We start from the raw sequence: 19,467 nt of genomic DNA, 5'->3' as shown, positions 1-19,467 counted from the left end.
CAGACCCTGATGGAGTCCATCCCCCAGCAGATGGCTTTTTCTGAATTTTACTTTTGAACAGTACTTAGTATGGTTTGCCCCCTTTCTGTGTGATTTCTGCGGTTCCTTACTGGAGGCCTTGCCCAATGTCCTACCAGCTCCACCTGCTGCCCAGAGCCAGCAAACCCTTGAATAATGCACACGAAGGATGATAGCTGCCTTTTATTTGGTGCCAATAGCTTTACTTAGTCTCCAGTAGGGGCTTAACTTATTCCATCTCCAGTCCTCATAAGAGTTCTGTGCAGGTGAGGATTTTTATTTAATTTTCCACTTGATGGAGGAGAAAACTGAGTCTCAGAGAAGTTAAGTAATTTGTCCCAAATCACATAGCTAGTGTATTGCAAAGCCAGGACTGGAGTCTGGGTCTCTCTAGTCCCAGTGTCTGTGTTCTCACAATTCTGCTCTGTGCTTGGATGGGATGAAGGCATAGGATAACAGGATAGATCATCTAGTTCTATGATCTATGCTCCCCTTTTACAGAGAAGAGAAGGGGCTTTGTGGGGTCAAACAGTAGCAGAACTAGATTGAGAAGCAGAGTCCCTGATACTGAATCAAAACCTTTTGACATTATGTCCCCTGGCCTTCTAAGTCCAGTACAAACAAGTCAAAATTCAAGACCTTGGGGAAAATTTAAATAGCCAGTTAAGTGACCTTCCAATTTAAATGAGTTTCTGAGAGTAGGATTTGAGAGGACTGTAAAGGGAGAACATCAGCTGCACACTGGGTGTATAAGGGATCTGCAGGTGGGACATCTAGGCAGTGGGGAAGGACAGGGAAGGGTCAGACAGGCAAGACTTTGTAAATTTGGCTGACTTCAGGTTCACCATGGGTCACAGAGCATGAAAGCTTTAAAAGGATTACACTGATATTGACTGTACTTGCTAGGAGCTCACATTAAGATACACGAGTTCAGGGCTTATGAACAAAAGGAAAGAATTGTTAGTTAACAAAGTAAGGTAATCAAGTATTTACATTGCACACAAACAGAGATTAATCACTATTGTTGTGTGTGTGTGTAGGCATGGGTAAGAAGAGAGGAGTGGCCTTGTGATATCCATGTCCAGACAGGGAACAATCAGGGACCTACCAGGAAGGCTTTGGGAGGATGCAGGGATCCAGTGGGCATGTAATTGATAGGAGAGAAAAAGTGAAATGCATTTCAGGTGGAGAGTCCCAGATGTGGCCCAGGCCATTGAACAGGGGTGGTGTGGAGTCTTGACTATGGCTGCCATCTTGTGGCTATGTCCTTTTGGTTTCTGAGACTCAGACTTGATTATTCCACCCAGACTTGATTATTCCTCCATGTAATCCTGAATTTTATAGGCTCCTTCCCGCCCACCCACTCCACCCCAGCACCCTGCCTTACCAAGTTCGGAGAAGCATTCTGTTCTGTAAAATTTCCTGGCATTATCTGTCTTATTCAAATGTGCACAATCACTTGAGATAAAGCCTCAGATTTTATGAATTACATGTGATGACCAAATGTCCCTATTTATATTTCCTGGGGCTATTATCACAGATCACAACTGTAATAAACTTTTATAGCAACTATGCTATCTGTTTTGGATCCTTGGGTGAAAATAAGAGCTTCGGAGCTTGCTTAAGTTTTGAATGCTTATCACCTGGTTCATTCACTCACAAATGGAAAGAGAAATTTGAGTAATGGGGCTCTCCATCTCAAACCTCATTGCCAGGCAAGATCTACTGGGTGCTCAGATACAACTAGGACTAGAATGGGCAGCAAATGAACACATGTAAAATCCCAGGATTTCAAACATTAGAGCTGAGACTAAACAAACTACCCAAGGCTTATGGTCAGAGACTGTTACTCTAAGAGGTTTTCCAACTGGATCTGTATTTATTGTCCCCTGTGAGTTCCATGGAGCTTGTTCAGCCAGACTTTCAAAGTGGTGGGCTAAATCCAACTTCCTGTTTCTGTAAATAAAGTTTTATTGGAACACAGTCATGCCCATTAATTGATGTATCATCTACGGCTGCTTTCAAGCTTCAACGGCAGGCAGTCTTGAGCAGGTTGGAAAGAAACTGTATGGCCTGCAAAGCCTAAAACATGTATGAAGTGAGCCTTTACAGAAAAAGTTTGCTGACCCCTGGCCTAGAGGACCATAATTGTTTAGTTCACTTCAAGTTAGTTTTGCTTAGCAGCACTGGGGAAATTTGCTTGTTCCCTTATTCCCTCCCTCCCTCCCTTTTCCCCTACCTCCCTTCTTTCCTTTTTTTCTTCTTTATTAAGAGCTAAGAGTAGTTTAGAGAAGGAGCATTCTGAGATGAGCTGTGAAATAAATGATCTCATAGGATTAGAGGAGAGTTCTTTTATATCAAAGTTGGTGGTATATTCCCTATCCAGTCCCTGATTTTTATAAATAAAAAAGTAATGAAATGCTTCAAACATACAGTAAAGTACTATACTAATACCACCACCAGGATTCTGTAGATCTAAACAGCTTATCATTTTTTTAAAAAAGAAATAAAACATAACAGATAAGGCTTATCTATACCCTTTTGACCCTATTTCCTTCCTTCTTAAGAGGTAAACACTATCTTGAACTTGGTATGTATTCTTCTGGTCTATTTTTTAATATTTTTACTACATGATGTGTGTATAGCCATATATCCATCCAGCCAAGTAGAAGGTTCTTTATGGAGCTAAATGAGGCAGGGAGAAAAAGAACTGCATCAAGAACTGGTGAATTTGGGGATGAAGAGGGAGCAATTCTCCCTAAATTTACATGAGATAATCTAGATAAAACCACCTATCAACAAGCCTGCCACACAAGAGGTTCGTGGTGATGCTCTGGTTGTGTCTGAGTCAAGATGGATCCCATCTGTGCAGAGGAGATAAAATTATGATGTAGCTAACATCTCTCTCCACTCCAGGGTGAGGCAGGGTTTCCCTCTCATGGACTCCAGCACTCAAACTTGCTTTTGGGAATAGATCAGATAAACCTTTTACACTGAGGTGTAAATGAAGGATAATAGCCTAGAGCAGCAGTCTACAAAGTGAGTTGGGAGGAACCTCAAGGTGTTAATAGTTGTTCCTTGGCAAACAGAGTTCCATAGTTATATAAGTTTGTGAAGGGTCATTTACTATGTTTTCCTCCTGGGGATTCACAGTATATTAGAGGCTCAGAGAAGTTGTGTGGTAAAGAAACTGCTTTAACTTTATTTAATCCAGTATTTCACAGACCTCTTTGACTATGGAATTCTTTTTTTTTTATCTTGTAATATCTATTATCATCTTGAATAAATCTTGTTGGGAAATTTAGGAATAGAGCATGACTCTCAGGTATTCATATCATTTTTTAAAAAATTAATTAATTAATTAATTCTTGGCTGTGTTGGGTCTTTGTTGCTGCGCATGGGCTTTCTCTAGTTGCGGTTTGCGGGGGCCACTCTTCGTTGTGGTGCATGGGCTTCTCATAGCAGTGGCTTCTCTTGTTGTGGAGTGTGGGCTCTAGGCGCGTGGGCTTCAGTATTTGTGGCACATGGGCTCTAGAGCGCAGGCTCAGTAGTTGTAGTGCATGGGCTTAGTTGCTCTGCAGCATATGGGATCTTCCTGGACCAGGGCTCAAACTTGTGTCCCATGCATTGGCAGGCAGATTCTTAACCACTGTGCCACCAGGAAAGTCCTCCTTTTGTTTTTATTTTTATTTTATTGAGGTAAGAACACTTAGCTTGCCCTCTAGCCACTTGACAGGTTTTGAGTGTATAATACATATTGTTGACTAGGTACGATGTTGTATGGCAGATCTTTAGAGCTTATTCATCTTACTTAACTGAAACATTATACCTGTTGATTAATAACTCCCCCTTCCTCCAGCCCCTGGTAACAGCCATTCCAGTCTCAGATTTTATGAGTTTGACTATTTTAGAAACCTTGTATACATGGAATTGTACACTACTTGTCTTTCATATTCTCAACTGGGGATAAAAATATGAACCTCTAATTGTGGGAGTTCAGCCAAAGGGCAAAGGGGTGTGGGCCAACGTGGAGCCTCGGAAATCACAGGCATCGGCACTACTTGGGAGTCGGCTTCTGCTAACCCCTCCAAGTTCTCCTCCCTCGTCCCTGCCACTGACATGCCTCAGCCAGGCCCCGTGCACCCTGCAGCCAGTGGCCCCTCTCTCCCCAGCCCCACCTCTTCTCTCCTTCCAGGCAGACATCTTCTCTGGGGCCATATTCATCAACCTGGCCTTGGGCCTGAATCTGTACCTGGCCATCTTTATCTTACTGGTAATCACTGCCCTTTACACAATCACAGGTGAGTCCCCTCGAATGACTCAGCCCAAGCCCAGCTTGGGGTTAGGCACTTGTGAAGACGTGGCTTCTCCTCTCAAGGAAGAGATCCACCCAGGAAACAGTTCGAGGAAACAGTTGTAGGTGGCCCCAGAAAAATCCAGTGCTGGTGGGAACAGTCAGGACAGCTTCTTACAGGAGGTGGGACAGGGTTTGGCTTTGCAGGTTGTGGAGAGAACTTGGCTGAGTCGGGAGAAGCAGGGAGGGAGTGCCAGGCTCGGGGAGAGGTGTGAGCAAGGGAATGGAGTCAGTGCAAAGGAATGGGAGTGGCAGTGCCGGGGCAGGGTGAGCAAGCAGATGAGTTCAGCTGGAGGAGGGGCATCAATGGGAGGTAGCTGAGGGTGGGGGGTGTAGACGATGCCAAGACCTGATAGTTCAAGTGGGGTCACAGTGCGGGGGCCTTGGAAGCCAGACAGAGGCCTTGGATTTGATGTGACAGGGACTGGGAGGCACTGTAGGGAGGAAGGGAGGGAGTGACACACAGAGACCTTAGAGGAAGGCTCCAGAGGTGACCGGAGAAGCCGGCGGCACTAGTGACCATGGGGCACCTTTGCAGAGGTTGCTCTGCCCAGTTAGGGGAGCCAGGCCCAGCGATGGAGCTTGCTGCCCAGCTGGAGCCCCATGGCGCTGGGGATAAGAAGTTACTCAGATGGCCTGAGAGAAGAGAGAGTGGACTGATTTGGTTATGTCCCCAGACATCTTGTAGAGATGTCAGCTCTTTGCTCTTCCCTGCCTTTGTTTGCGCAGATGCTTCTCACCATAGCCATTTCCTGGCTTAAAGCGGTCACATCAAGCTCTCCGTCCTCAAATAGGGAGAAACATTCTCTCCCCAAGGCCTTTCCAGCATTTCTGTGAAAAGTGGAGATACTGGAACATGCTGGGTGGCAGACCTCTGTAACAGGACAAGGGAGGGAAGGAAAGGAAGGCAGACTGAGGGGTGCAGAAGGTGTGCAGAGGGAGAGGAGTGCGCGTGGGGGTGAGGGTGGGCTGACAGGTTGCCCTCCTACCTGAGGTTAGATGCCTTGTCTCCTTTGCTTGCTCAGGGGGCCTGGCGGCTGTGATTTACACGGACACCTTGCAGACGGTGATCATGCTGGTGGGGTCTTTTATCCTGACTGGGTTTGGTAAGTGGGGCTGGGGCAGGCTGAGGAGGTCGGGGGGCAGAGGTAGAGGCCCAGGGAGAAAAAACGAGTCCAGCCTCCCTGTCTGCTGCTCTCCTAGACAGTGAGCTGGGTATGCTCTGCTCTCCCCAGGGGAGTCTACTGGCCTAGATTGGCAGTCACTGTGGGTGTGCAAGGGACACCTTCCCTAGCCCTGGAGGTTTCAGGCTGGGCCCGGCCCAGACAATACCTGGATTCCTTGCTGCCCTCTCTAGACAGTCTGGGCCAGTGGGCCCCAGTGTGGGCCGCTGATGTCACGAGAGGTCTTCTCTCCACAGAGAAACTGGACTTAAAAAGGATAAGGCTAAATATCTATTAGGCTAAATATATTTAAATGTTGCATCTTAAATCTCAGATTATGTCATCTACATTTTGATGTTAAATGTCCTTTCTTTTATGAATGACCATTTTCTTATTTATTTCCTGATTTGGTAAACTTTAAAAATTCAGCCACAGAGTAAGTCAGAAAGAGAAAAACAAATACTGTATGCTAACACATATATATGGAATAAAAAAAAAAGGCTCTGATGAACCTAGGGGCAGGACAGGAATAAAGACGCCGATGTAGAGAATGAACTTGAGAAGACTGTGGGGGTGGGGGTAGGGGAAGCTGGTACGAAGTAAGAGAGTGGCATGGACATATATACACTACCAAATGTAAAATAGATAGCTAGTGGGAAGCAGCTGCATAGCACAGGGAGATCAGCTGAGTGCTTTGTGACCACATAGAGGGGTGAGATGGAGAGGGTGGGAGGGAGGCTCAAGAGGGAAGGGATATGGGGATATATGTATACATATAGCTGATTCACTTTGTTATATGCAGAAACTAACAAAACATTGTAAAGCAATTATACTCCAAAAAAGATGTTAAAAAAAAAAATCAGCCACTCTGTAATCCCCGTCCTCTCAGTTTTGAAATTTTATTTGTCTATGAAATCCTAAGGACAAGACTGGAAACCCTACAAATAGAGGTACTTGTTATGGGAGGACATAAAATGCCATTTTATTTTTAAGGGGGCCTATGCTCTCTGTGTGTCCTCTGAAGCTTCTTATCCTCTCTCTATGCTATGTTTTCCAAGAGCTTCCATTTGATTTTCCCCGGTGGTCCTCAGGTGTCTGGAGCAGGGGAAAGGAATGCCTTATTCTGCAGCACAGGGTCTGGAATGCCTTATTCCCACAGCCAAGAGGTGGCAGGGCTCCAGACTTCCTCACCCATTCTTTCCCATCCCACCACACTGCTGGGACTGGGGGCCTAATCTGTGTCTGTGTCCAGAATCCCAAAGGCCACTGCTGATAGCAGGGGGTGAGGGGAAAAACAGAGTCTTTGAATCTGGTTCAAAAGCAAGGTCTTTCTTTTAATAATTCAAATACTTTCCCTTTGTAAAGAAGTTTATGGTTGGAGTACTTTCACAGGTTGTTGCTTTGGACCCTCACAGTAGCCCCCTGAGGGGGCTGGGCAGGGTTAATAATCCCATTCTATGGATGAGAAAGCTGAAGCCCAGAATGGGACAATGACTTGCCCAAGACCCCACAGTGAGGGCTCTGGCTGTGGGTTTCTCAGGCATCCACAGGAAGAAACTGCTATGAAGAGTTGAGAGTTTCATGATGTTGACTTATGTTACCACTGTTTTCCAGCTTTTCACGAAGTGGGAGGGTATGATGCCTTCATGACGAAATACATGAATGCCATTCCAACTGTGATTTCTGATGGAAACACCACCATCAAGAAAGAATGCTACACCCCAAGGGCTGACTCCTTCCACATCTTCCGAGATCCTCTCAAGGGAGACCTGCCATGGCCTGGGCTCATCTTTGGGTTGTCCATCCTCGCCCTGTGGTACTGGTGCACAGATCAGGTACCCATGCTGGATGTGTTGGGAGGAGAGGGTCTTCCCCAGGGTGCTACAGAGACTCCTGTCTGCCTGTGGCTTGTGGGGCTGGGAAAGGTAGGGCAGGGCTCACGTGGTCTGAGGGCTGCTGAGCCTCGGTGACATCGGAGTGCCAGGCCAAAGACCCGGGATGGTGGGGGAAGCTGGGGTGGTTAGAGCCTGTTGTGGGGTCTCTTGCCTACACCCCTCCCTCACTGGGCTTTCCCGGGCAGGTCATTGTGCAGCGGTGCCTCTCGGCCAAAAACATGTCACACGTGAAGGCTGGCTGCATCATGTGTGGGTACCTGAAGCTGCTGCCCATGTTCCTCATGGTGATGCCAGGGATGATCAGCCGCATCCTATACACAGGTGATGCCTTCTGCTGGACTTGCTGGCCTCTCTCTTCCATTTTCCTGGCTCCAAGTCACTTCTAAAGTCCTGTAGATCCCTGTTTCTTTTTTTCTGCCCTCTTCTTTTCTTGCCATGATTACCAAGCATTATTGTATCCCCCTGCCCCAGACAGTGAGCAACTTGAGGCCACAGAATGTGTGGAGTTGTGTTCCCTGGTTCTTTACATTGGCAATTATTTTTCCCCTTTTGCAAATTCTCTGAAGTCATGACGTGCCTCCAACTATAGCTTCTTCTAGCTAATATTTACTTATTTTTTGCTCTGTCTTCTCCCCAACCCCCAGGCTATAGTAGTGTGTATGATGCCCTTAATGTCAAAGGACCGCAGCCAGTCTCTAACTGCTTGCTGCCCTGTTTCCTGGACCATTTCTGTGAAGGGGCCCCGAGCCTTGCACTTTGCTATCCAGGGTGTTAGATTCTTCCTTGGCCTGTTTGTGGCCTCTCCTACACTTCCGTTTGCGTGTGTTTTTCGGTCAGCCATCATAGGTCCAAACTGATTCCTGGAATATAAAATAATGGCAAAAAGAGAGCACCACAGAGTGAAAGTTTGATGAGCACCTTCCAAAATGAAGACAAGACAGTCTGGGGCCACTTGTTGCCGTTGGCTACATGCTCCTAATAGTGCTTTCACCCTCCTATACTGGCTCACCTGTCACGAGAAAAATATATCTAACTGAAGATTTTAAAGTATAATGGATATAACACACAGACAAATATTTGAGGTGGTGCTGTGATGATTTGGTACTATATGGGGCAGCACTAAATGACCTACCTGTAGTAAGTACCTAATAAATGCGTGTAGATCTGAATTCTATAGAAGTTTTTAGAACTTCCTCCAAGTCTCTAGGTCATGTCCCCTTCCCCTCCCAGGTTACTGCCTTTCTATTTCTAGCCCAGATTTTCCACATCTGGGAAGTTCTACCCCACATTCCTCCCGCTGGAGAATTCCCTTAGTTGTCTAGATGTTCAACCCTACTTGCAAGAGCTGTTGAAAACAAACCTCAAAATTAGGAACAGCAAGTCACTGTGATCTTCAGGAGAAACAAGAACACAGTCACTGCTGAGCAGAGTAGCTAGCTAAAGTCTGAGGACCATGCCCTCTCCTTTCCTACGTAAGCATTTCTTTGCTTCTCCCTCATCTGCCTAGGAACTGTCTTTCCTCCCCAGGCAGAGCTTGGGAATGGTCAGAACCAGCAGGGCAGGGGGATGGCATGGAAGGGCTTAGTGGGAGCTGTGCTCTTTGTGGAACCATGTCAGGGCCATGGGCAGGAACATCCTATTTGAAGCCCTGTCTTAAGAAGGTGAATCTTGGAAATAGTTCCCGGATGTCTCTTGCTGACATGACTCTTCATCTCTCCTCAGAAAAAATTGCCTGCACTGTGCCCTCGGAGTGTGAGAAATATTGCGGCACCAAGGTTGGCTGTACCAACATGGCCTACCCGACCTTGGTGGTGGAGCTCATGCCCAATGGTGAGAGTTGTCCCTGCTGGCAGGGTCTTTCTTGGGAGGCTGATTGGGCTTGGGCTGTATCTACATAGCGGTCTGTGGGCCTTCTGGGGCAAAGCCGTTTCTGAGGCTGGGGTGCTAGTAGGGAAAGCCTCATTCCGGGCATCCTCAGTTTTTGAGCAGGTCTTGCCTTAGTAGGGAGGAGACATCTGGCTTGGTTGGGCTCCATGAGTCCTGGCACTTGTCCATCAGTCAGGCATGGAAAGGAGATGATCTGAAAACATGTTAGGGAAAAACACGACTTTTTCATGCTCATCTAGAAAGTCTTTCGATGCTCTCCAACAGACATTAACATGAGGCTTGAACTAAATGGAGTTTTACCTGGAGAATGAATTGACTTCCAGGCTGTTCCAAAGAAAAACATGGAGAGAAAGGCAAAGAGCAATTTTAGCTCTAGAATGAGGAAGTTCAAGGCAGTAGGTAGATTGGATACAAGGGGGTTTCTCATTATACAGAATGTGGTGTCCTAAGAAAGTGAATACTTAGAGTCCAGAATAGTTAGTTTTGGGGTAGACCTGTATGGTTACTGTTCACCTTCATGTTGAAGAAAAATCTAATTCTGGCTTAAGGGATGGAAATCTCATTAGGTTAGGGGTCCCAGGAGACAAAAAATTCAAAGGTATTGATCAGGAAAATTTAGAATAAACATAAAATTTTATTACTGAAAGGAAACATGGAGATCATCTAGTCAAACCTGTTCATTTTACAGTTGGGGAAATTGAGGCCTACAGAGAGAAAGTGACTTTTCCAAGGCCACACAGTAACTCAGCGTCTGGCATGGTTAACTCAGCTGAAGACTAGAATTTAGGAATTTGGATTTTTTTTTTTTAAACCACAGACTGGATAGATGACCTTGGGCAAACCCTTTGCATTCAACTTCTATGAAAATGGGAGTAATAGTTAACTATTCCACTGAGCTGGGTTGCTTATTAATTAAGGTTGCAATTAACAAGAATCATGGCTCTTTTAGAGTTCTGGCTGGGATTCTGGCCTCTGTGGCGTGCTTATGCTATTTCCTTAGACTGGCAGATCCTGGGTGAGGACTGTAGCTCTGAATACTGTGCTAGAGTGGATTGTGCATGACAGAAAGCTGTGTGGCACATAGGACACCAAAATGCTGCTTTTGCATGTACCATTGTCGTTCCTCCCTTTTGGCTGGAATCTGGCTTCTGTAAACACCAGATTCCCCAATGACCTCTCCATGCTAGATCAAATAGATATTTTCCATTGGTCCCTCAGTAGCATTCAGCATTATTGATCACTCATCTTTTTTGAGTTATTCCCTTCTCTTGGATTCCATAACACTATCCTCTTCTGTTTGTCCTCCCCCCCCGCCCCCTGCCCCCATCCTTTCCAGCTGTTCCTTTTTGTCTCATTTGCAGATTCAGCCTCCTTCACTCAGTCAGTAAATATTCCCCCACCAATCCATCACCAAACTCTGTCCATTTTACCTCCTAAGTATCTCTTATATTCATCTACCTCCTTCTCTTGTTATCTCCATCACTCTACTCTGATATATCGTTACTTGTTGCCTGGACTGCTCTAAAATTATGTTAAACAAATATTTGTTGTGTGAATAAATGAACGTGAGTCTGAGAAGAGTATCATACAGAGGGAAGAAAACTCTATCCCAGCTGAGCAATTAACTGGTAAAGTAACTCCGAGCGAATGGCAGAACTAAGACTTGAAGCCTTACCTACTAACTCCTTGAAATGGATCTTTGTTTTATTAATTGAAAAATGAGATAGTTGGATGAGATGGTCTTTATAACTCCTACTATAACTCCAATAGTCTGTAGTCTACATGATAGACACTCAAGTGGGACCATTAAAAAAAATGTCCCAACAAATGACAAAATAATCAGAATAGGCAACCTTTATTTTTCTTCTTGTGAGGTTGTAGATGAAAACACAGCTATAAAATTATTTACAGATACAATACCTAGAAGGTGACAGAACCATGTTCCAAAAAGATCTCAAGAAGCAGGAATGTTGACTCAAAGCTAACCAGCTGAAGTTTAGTAGAGATATATGTCAAGTTCTATTATACAGGGATAGTACAAGAAACTGAAGATGTTTAGCTTGGAGAAGAGAGAGTTCAAGAGAATATGAGTTGTCTTTGAATATGTGAAAGATGGAAAAATGGATGAAGAGTAATACCGCTTCTGGTGGGTGGCTGAGGCTATCAACAGGCAGATATCTGCCTAGTTAGGACTGTCCAAGAGGGAGCAGGCTCCTGTTGCTGCAGGGTTTAGGCAGAAGAAAAGTTGTGGAAAGGATTTGTGTATCAGATGGGTGGTAGGCCTAGGTGACACCTAAGGTTACCTTTACTTCTGGGATTGTACTCTCAATAGTGGGCCCTCAGCATGGCCTGGCCTCCTAGCCTCAGTAGGGACAACCTCGTGCTCTCCTTGGTTAGTATTTCACAGAGATGTGAAACTATCACCACAGTCAATTTTAGACAATTTTCGTCATGCCCCAAAGAAATCTTGTACCCGTTAGCAATCACTCTATGTTTCATCCTAGCCACCCCACAGCCCTAGGCAACCACGAATCCACTTTTTGTTTCTATGGATTTGCTTAGTCTGGACATTTCATATAAATGGAATCATGTACAATATTTGTCCTTTTGTGTCTGGCTTCTTTCACTTAGCGTAATGTTTTCAAGGTTCATCCATGTTGTAGGCATGTACTAGTATTTCATTCCTTTTTTAAAAGTGATATTCCACTGGATGGATATACCACATTTTGTTTATCCATTTATCAGTTGATGGACCCTGTGTTGTTTCTACTTTTTGGCTATTATAAATAATATTGTTATGAACACCCATGTACAGGTTTTTGTACAAACCTATGTTTTTATTTCTCTTGGGTAGATGCCTAAGAGTGGAATTGATGGGTCATATGTTAACTCTATGTTTAACTATTTGAGTAAATATTTACCACAGTGGTGGTACCATTTTACATTACTGCCAGCAATGTATGAGTGTTCCTATTTCTCCACATCATTACCCATGCTTGTTATTATCTGTCTTTTTAAAAATTATAGCCCCTCCAGGGGGTACAAAGAAGTATTTTATTGTGATTTTGATTTGAATTTCCCTGATGCTTAACAACTTTTCATGTGATTATTAGCCACTTTATCTTCTTTGGAAAAGTGTCTGTGTAGGTCCTTTGCCCATTTTAAATTAGGTTATTTGTCTTTTTATTATAGAGTTGTAGGAATTTTTTATATATTCTGTATAATAGACCCTTATTAGATATATGCAAATATTTTCTCCCATTCTATGGGCTGTCTTTTCACTTTCTTGAAACCTTGTCTTTTGAATCCTAGTTTAACTATTTCTTCATTATCATTAATCTTTTGAGTGAGAGACCTTGTAAAAGTCTGCTCAGATGGAAACACGTACACACACACACACACACACACACAACACTATCACCACCACCACCATCACCGCCACCACCATCAATCACCCAACAGCAAAGCATTTACCTCATGTGTATTTTGTCCCTAGCTCTTTGTTGACTGCTGTGGGCTTACAATGTATTTTTAAGCTACAGTCCATTCCTTAAAGTTCTAATCTTTCTGGAGAGATAAATCAGAGAATATGGTGTGGTGTAAGAAGGCAAAAAACTTTCTAAGTCTTCACACTTTCCAAGCACAAAAGACCTGAGGTTCTCCATGTACCACTCAGAACCTCCTTTTCTTTCAGGACTTCGAGGCCTGATGCTGTCAGTCATGTTGGCCTCTCTCATGAGCTCCCTGACCTCCATCTTCAACAGTGCCAGCACCCTCTTCACTATGGACATCTACACCAAGATCCGGAAGAGAGCATCTGAGAAAGAGCTCATGATTGCAGGAAGGTAAGTTCAGCTCCCCCTGTCATGCACCATAGAAAGCTTGAATGATCAGAGAGTTTCCCTCAAGCTGGGGAAGATTGGTACATGCTGGGTAGAATGGGAGTAACCTCTGTGGCAAGTTATATTTGCTTTCAGTGGCATTTAACTTTAAATTAGAGAGCATCAAACAATGTCCTTCTGAAGCAGGAAATGACATCAGAGATCATTGAATCTAACCTCAGTTTATCAATAAACAAGATGAGGCTTGTGCTGCCCAAATCAGGAAGCAGAGGCAGGACTGGAACCCATGGCCAACTGAGTTCTTGTCCAAGGCCCTTTATGCTGTCCCACGCTTTCTTTCTCAGCCCTCCACACTGCAGCTCTCCTCACTGGACTTCTTTTAGACCCAGGTGCCTCCAGTACCTTGACCCTTTGCTGTAACATTTTTCAGGACCATTGTGAGGATTTGGTGATATTACGCTTGTGAACATGCTTTGTAAAGTCTAAAATACCAGGCTATGTGCACGCTTGTAATGGGCACAACAGGATACTGAATGCAGTAAGCATTAATCCGTGGGTCAGGTGTGCCCATTATCCCGATTATCATGGAGCAGATGCTCTGGATAGAGGATTAGCAGAAGCTCTGCTGTGTCTCTCCATGGGGCTAAGGCAGGCCAACCTCCTCAGGGGAGGTGGAAAAAGTCCCTGGGATGTCTGTCAAGGGAAAGGTTCCCAGGGAATGCTGCCACCTCATAAATCTCATGAGCAAGATTAGGGCAAAGGAAGGAAAGGAAAATGGCAGGCCACTTTCAGGAGATGAGACACCTGGCACTCAGGGGAGGTCTGACCACTGGGCCAGAGTCCACCACTCTGCTTCACCCGGAAGCAGCACAGTTACCCTGACTGGGTTTTCCTTAGAAAGAAGTTTACTGGTGTTTTTCTGCTATTTATAAGGCTCAAGATGCAACATGGGAAGAAAACCATTTTGTTGCTTTGCTCAGGGCTGGACCTCTTGGCCTGAGATTATGTTGGGGCTCATATATTTTTTGTGCATCCAATGACTGCTGCCCAGGGGTTTGTCCTTGTCCTAGATGAACTTACAGTTACATGAAACAATTCCAAACTTTGCTGTGGCACCTGTAAGAGCAATCAAGGGCTCAGAGAAGGGATAGATGAGTGCACCATGCAGTAGCTGAGGAAGGCTCCTGGGGGAGCAGCATCCAAAATGGCGGATAAGAGTTGGGTAAATGGGAGGCAGTGGGAAGGGCATTTTAGAGGGAGAAATATGTAAGTGAAAACACTGCCCCGCAAAGGTTAGCTTAAGACTCTTGCCTTAAATTCAGGTAGGAGAGATAAGACAATCACAGCCTTCCTTCTATTTAAATCCAGAGGTTATAAGGAACACTCCAATCTGTTCAGGACTTGAAGTGAAACTCAAAAGGAGGAAAGCTAGAGAATTCCCTGGTGGTCCAGTGGTTAGGACTCCGTGCTCTCGCTGCCAAGGGCGCAGGTTCAATCCCTGGTTGGGGAACTAAGATCTGCAAGCCACGTGGCGTGGCCAAAGGAAAAAAAAGGAGAGCTGGCTCCAAGGTCCATACCTCTGTTCCTATACTCCACTGCCTCTCAAAGTGGGATTCTCTCCTGGTAGTTACTGGGTCTACTTTACTATTGAAAATCAAGTGCATTTTACTTACAGGTGAAGAAGATTTTCCTGAAGAAGCAGAATACAGAAGAAAAGAGTCTCAGTGAATTTGCTAATTATTTTTCCTTGCTGTGGTCATATAAAACTTTATATCTATCTATCTATCTATCTATTTTTATGTGTACATCTATATTTGCTAGTTATACACACACACACACACACACACACACACACATATATATATACACAGTGATATATATTTATTCATGTGGAGGCATTTATTGACACGCTATTGTGGGGGCTTTGATTTCAGGTTGTTCATGCTGGTGCTGATTGGCATCAGCATTGCCTGGGTCCCCATTGTGCAGTCAGCACAAAGTGGGCAGCTCTTTGATTACATCCAGTCCATCACCAGTTACTTGGGACCACCCATTGCAGCTGTCTTCCTGCTTGCTATTTTCTGCAAGAGAGTCAATGAGCAGGTAGGTATCATACATGTCTAGAAAAATCATTCTGGAACAGAAATTCCCATCTGGATTTGTATATTCTCTGGGAGGGATTCTGTTTCCCAGAGATCTTAAGCAGGAATGAATGTGCTGCTGAGGGTTTATATGGAAAAGCCTCCAGGGACCATGGGACTCTCCTGGGTTCACATTCTCTCAGACTTCCCTCTTCTCTTTGCTGCAGGTTCCAAATTAATTCCCAACTAATGATGTATGTTTTCCATCCACTCCTGGTGATTTTGACCCAACTGCATGGCACTCCCTGGGAAGTTTGTAGCCCCTGGGTGAGCAGCTCCAGAGGAAGTTCTAGCACAGGCTACCTCCTTGGTTCGGCAGTGAGCTAGATTTTCCAGCCAGCACTTTTCAGGGCCCAGTGAAGGACTAAGTAGTGATACTCAAGCAGGATAGGGATGAGGGACTGTCAGGAATCTCACCTGTTGAGAGAGTTTGTGTGTGTGGATAATGGAAGACTCAGCTGGAAAGGCAGGTTAAGGTTAGACTAGGCACAGTCCCTTTGAAAGCCAGGCTGAAGAATTTGGGCCATCAGTGGGGCAACGTTGCAGATTTTGAAGCACCACGAAAAGAATGCCTTTGGATAAGGCTTCTGACTGGGATGTTGCTCAGTGTCTCTGTATCCAACCATCTCTATGCCTGGGAAGGATTGGGAAGGGGTAGGGGTGTTGACTGTGTAGCTGACTGTCTGAAACAATATAAACAATGATGTATTTTTGGTTAGACAACCCCTTTCTCTCAATAGGACAGAGACAGATATATATCAGGGAAACACTTCACTGCAGTGACCCAGAGTTGAGGTGTGTGAATCACAACACGTGTCTCTCTTCCTTTGTCATTTGCCATTAGGAACATAGTCCAGATTTGCTGGGAACACAAAACTGGGTGCATGGATAAGTGGCCTTGAGAGATCAGAATTAAACCTGCAAGTGATCTTGGAAAGTTAGGGAAATTGGCACACATCTTGGAATACGTTTCAATAGGGATTGACAGAAACTGGTTCACTGGGAGATTTCTAAAATTCAGGTAAGGAAAGTGTGGCTAGAAGCCCAACTGGGTATTGCAGTGGGCCACAAGCAGACTCAGTTCAGCAATGGACCAGAGCTTTCAAAAAGTAAGGCTAGGGACTTCCCTGGTGGTCCAGCGGTTAAGACTCCAAGCTCCCAATGCAGGGGGCCCAGGTTCGACCCCTGGTCAGTGAACTAGATCCCGCGTGCCGCAACTAAGACCCAGCACAGCCAAATAAATAAATATTAAAAACAAAAGTAAGGCTAAGAATTGGAATAGATTGTCATGGTTCTCAACTGGGGGTAATTTTTCCCTGTCCCAGGGGATATTTGGTGATGTCTTGGAACATTTTTTTTTCGTATCTGTGAACATTTTAAAATTATATTTCATATTTTAAAATTTTGGTCAAACAGAAATTGCTTTGATACCCCAAATCCAGATTATTACCTACATTTCAAAATTCCTTAAGGAAAGGTTCAGTTTATCCTACTATTTTGATTTCCTTGGTAGGAGATATAGCTATATATCTTTACGTCCATGTCTATGACACTCTGAAAGGAATAAACACATTTTGTTAGCATTGTTCTCCTTTATTTGGCAGTTATTTATAACCACTCTTCAACTAACTTCAGAAGTATTCCAAGTTATTAAAGGGAGTGCTTTTTGGGTATGTAAACACCCAATAACTACTGTATTGGGAACATTTCTTTTAATGGTGCACTAAATTCATCTCTTTAATTAGGAAATGAGATGACTAATTTTCACATCATAAATGCAACATTCTCTTATTTCATTATTTTTTTAAAAAATTTATTTATTTAATTTATTTTTGGCTGTGTTGGGTCTTCATTGCTGCATGTGGGTTTTCTCTAGTTGCAGCGAGTGGGGGCTACTCTTTGTTGCGGTGCACAGGTTTCTCATTGTGGTGGCTTCTCTTGTTGCAGAGCATGGGCTCTAGGCACGCGGGCTTCAGTAGTTGTGGCTCGCAGGCTCAGTAGTTGTGGCTCGCAGGCTTTAGAGTGCAGGCTCAGTAGTTGTGGCGCACGGGTTTAGTTGCTCCGCGGCATGTGGGATCTTCCCGGACCAGGGCTTGAACACGTGTCCCCTGCATTGACAGGCAGATTCTTAACCACTGGGCTACCAGGGAAGCCCTTATTTCATTATTTTGGAACATTTTTTTTCTTGGCCACGCCGTGCAGCTTGTGGGATTTTTAAAGTTCCCTGATCAGGGATCAAACTAGGGCCCTCTGCAGTGAGAGCACGGAATCCTAACCACTGCATGGCCAGGGAATTCCCATTTGGGAACACTTTTGATTGTTATGATTTGGAGAATGTTACTGGTATCTAGTGGGTAGAGACCAACATTCTACAATGCACAAGACACCCTCCTACCCCACTTCCCCCAACAAAAAATTATCCAGCCCAAATGTCACAGTGCTGAGGGTGAGAAGCCCTGGCCCAGAGTCTCTGGAGAGTAGCACACAGAGACTGCAAAGTGATTCTCAGGACTCATCTCGCACTCTGTTTGCTGAGGGGTGACCAAGTCTTGAGGAAAATTTCAAAGGATCCCAGATTTTTCTTTTTTTCTTTTTAATAAATTTTAAGCTACACTAATTTTTTTTTTTTTTACTTTTAATTAATTAATTTATTTAGGCTGTTGCTGCGTTTTAGTTGCAGCACGCGGGATCTTCGTTGCGGCACGCAAACTTGTAATTGCGGCATGCATGTGGGATCTAGTTCCCCCACTAGGGATCGAACCCAGTCCCCCTGCATTGGGAGCGTGGATTCCCACCCACTGGACTGCCAAGGAAGTCCCCCAGATTTTTCAAGAGCCTCTTGAGAATAGAGACTAAAGGAATAAGAGCAGACTAATTGCCAAAAGAAAAGGAAAACCTAAGCGAGTTTTATCAATACTATTCACACAAACTAAAATTAAGAAATAAATTTTTTACTGAAAAAGTGTATGAGGGACAAACGGGACCTCTTTTTCTTCTTCCTTATTCATTTATTCATCCAGCAGACACTTCCAGATGCCAGCATAGGGCTAGGCATTAGCAACACGCAGGGAATGAATCCTGGTTCCTTCTCTGAGCAAGCTCCCAGTTCAGATGGGGAGACAGGAGCGAATGCATGATTACATGGCAGTGTGGTCGGTGCTGGTGTGGAGGTGTGTCCACAGTGCTGCAGCCACAGCAAGGAGGATGCACCCACCCAGTTCTGTCTAGGCAGAAGGAGAGGAGACCTTCCAGCTAGGGCAAGGTTCCCAGGAAGGGATGAACCTGTGCCCTCCTAGGTAGAGAGAATGACCTGTGCAAAGAGACAGGACACGAACATACATGACACGTTTAAAGAATAGCTGGTAATTTAGCACACCTATAATATACAGTGTCGGGGTACAGATGGCTAGCAAAGGAGCTGTTCAGACCAACACTTGACAAAATCACGAAGCCTCCTTTTGGCCACCCTTCTATGTGCTCACTCTGCTTTGTCATTGATCCTCTTAAAATATGACCTGTAGACTCAGACCTTGTCCTCTAGGTGAGAACTGACTGAAAGGAAGGAAAGAAGGAAGGAAAAGAGGGAGGAAGGAAGAGAGGGAGGGAGGGAGGAAAGAAAGGGTTTTTTTAAAAACCTGAAAAATTGTCCCCCAATGTTACTAGTCTCTTAAGGGCTTTCCATAATTCTAATATGTAAACCCAAAATTTAATGTAAAAACACACAGTATAATTTTATGTTCTCAAATTAAAAACAGTGACTTTGGATCTATAAAAGGGGGTGATGGAAAATTCCTTTCTCCTCTGTCCCCAAAAGACCCAATTTCTTTTTCCATGTCTTCAAAGAATACAAATTACTTCACAAGTAATTGCTGTACATCTGAATGTGCCTAAATCTGGAGGCTGATGGTAAAAGTAGCTGCAGGTAGAGAAATTCAAATTATTTTTAAAGTTAAAGGGAATTAAGGCCTTAGGTTGCTATTCTAACCAGTTATTAGGCACTTTACTCCATTATCTTGTGAATCCTTGTTTTATGACTTACGTAAAATCACATTACTGAAACGTGGTAAACGCAACCACTGAAGGCCTGATGTAACATTCCTAGCCGTATTCTGAACTCCACTGTTTCCGTTTTAGATAGCCTGGAGCTCTCATTTCTCTCACTGTTAT

At 44.4% G+C, this 19,467-nt stretch overlaps 1 protein-coding gene across 4 annotated transcripts in view; it reads left to right on the top strand.

Moving 5' to 3' along the window:
- SLC5A1 (solute carrier family 5 member 1) overlaps nt 1-19,467 on the top strand; it is a 53,128-nt gene that overhangs the window by 28,216 nt on the left and 5,445 nt on the right. For all 4 annotated transcript variants that reach the window (XM_049698049.1, XM_004283674.4, XM_049698050.1 and 1 more), the window contains 7 exons: nt 4,214-4,319; nt 5,398-5,478; nt 7,150-7,370; nt 7,616-7,751; nt 9,153-9,260; nt 13,012-13,162; nt 15,094-15,262. In XM_049698049.1, coding sequence (XP_049554006.1) covers nt 4,214-4,319; nt 5,398-5,478; nt 7,150-7,370; nt 7,616-7,751; nt 9,153-9,260; nt 13,012-13,162; nt 15,094-15,262 — 972 coding nt within the window. The remainder of the gene's footprint in view (nt 1-4,213; nt 4,320-5,397; nt 5,479-7,149; nt 7,371-7,615; nt 7,752-9,152; nt 9,261-13,011; nt 13,163-15,093; nt 15,263-19,467) is intronic.

Source organism: Orcinus orca, chromosome 15, assembly GCF_937001465.1.
Source record: "Orcinus orca chromosome 15, mOrcOrc1.1, whole genome shotgun sequence".
Classification (NCBI taxonomy): Eukaryota; Metazoa; Chordata; class Mammalia; order Artiodactyla; family Delphinidae; genus Orcinus; species Orcinus orca.
Note: the sequence above shows the minus strand (reverse complement) of the source record. Positions and strands in the feature narration are given on the sequence as shown.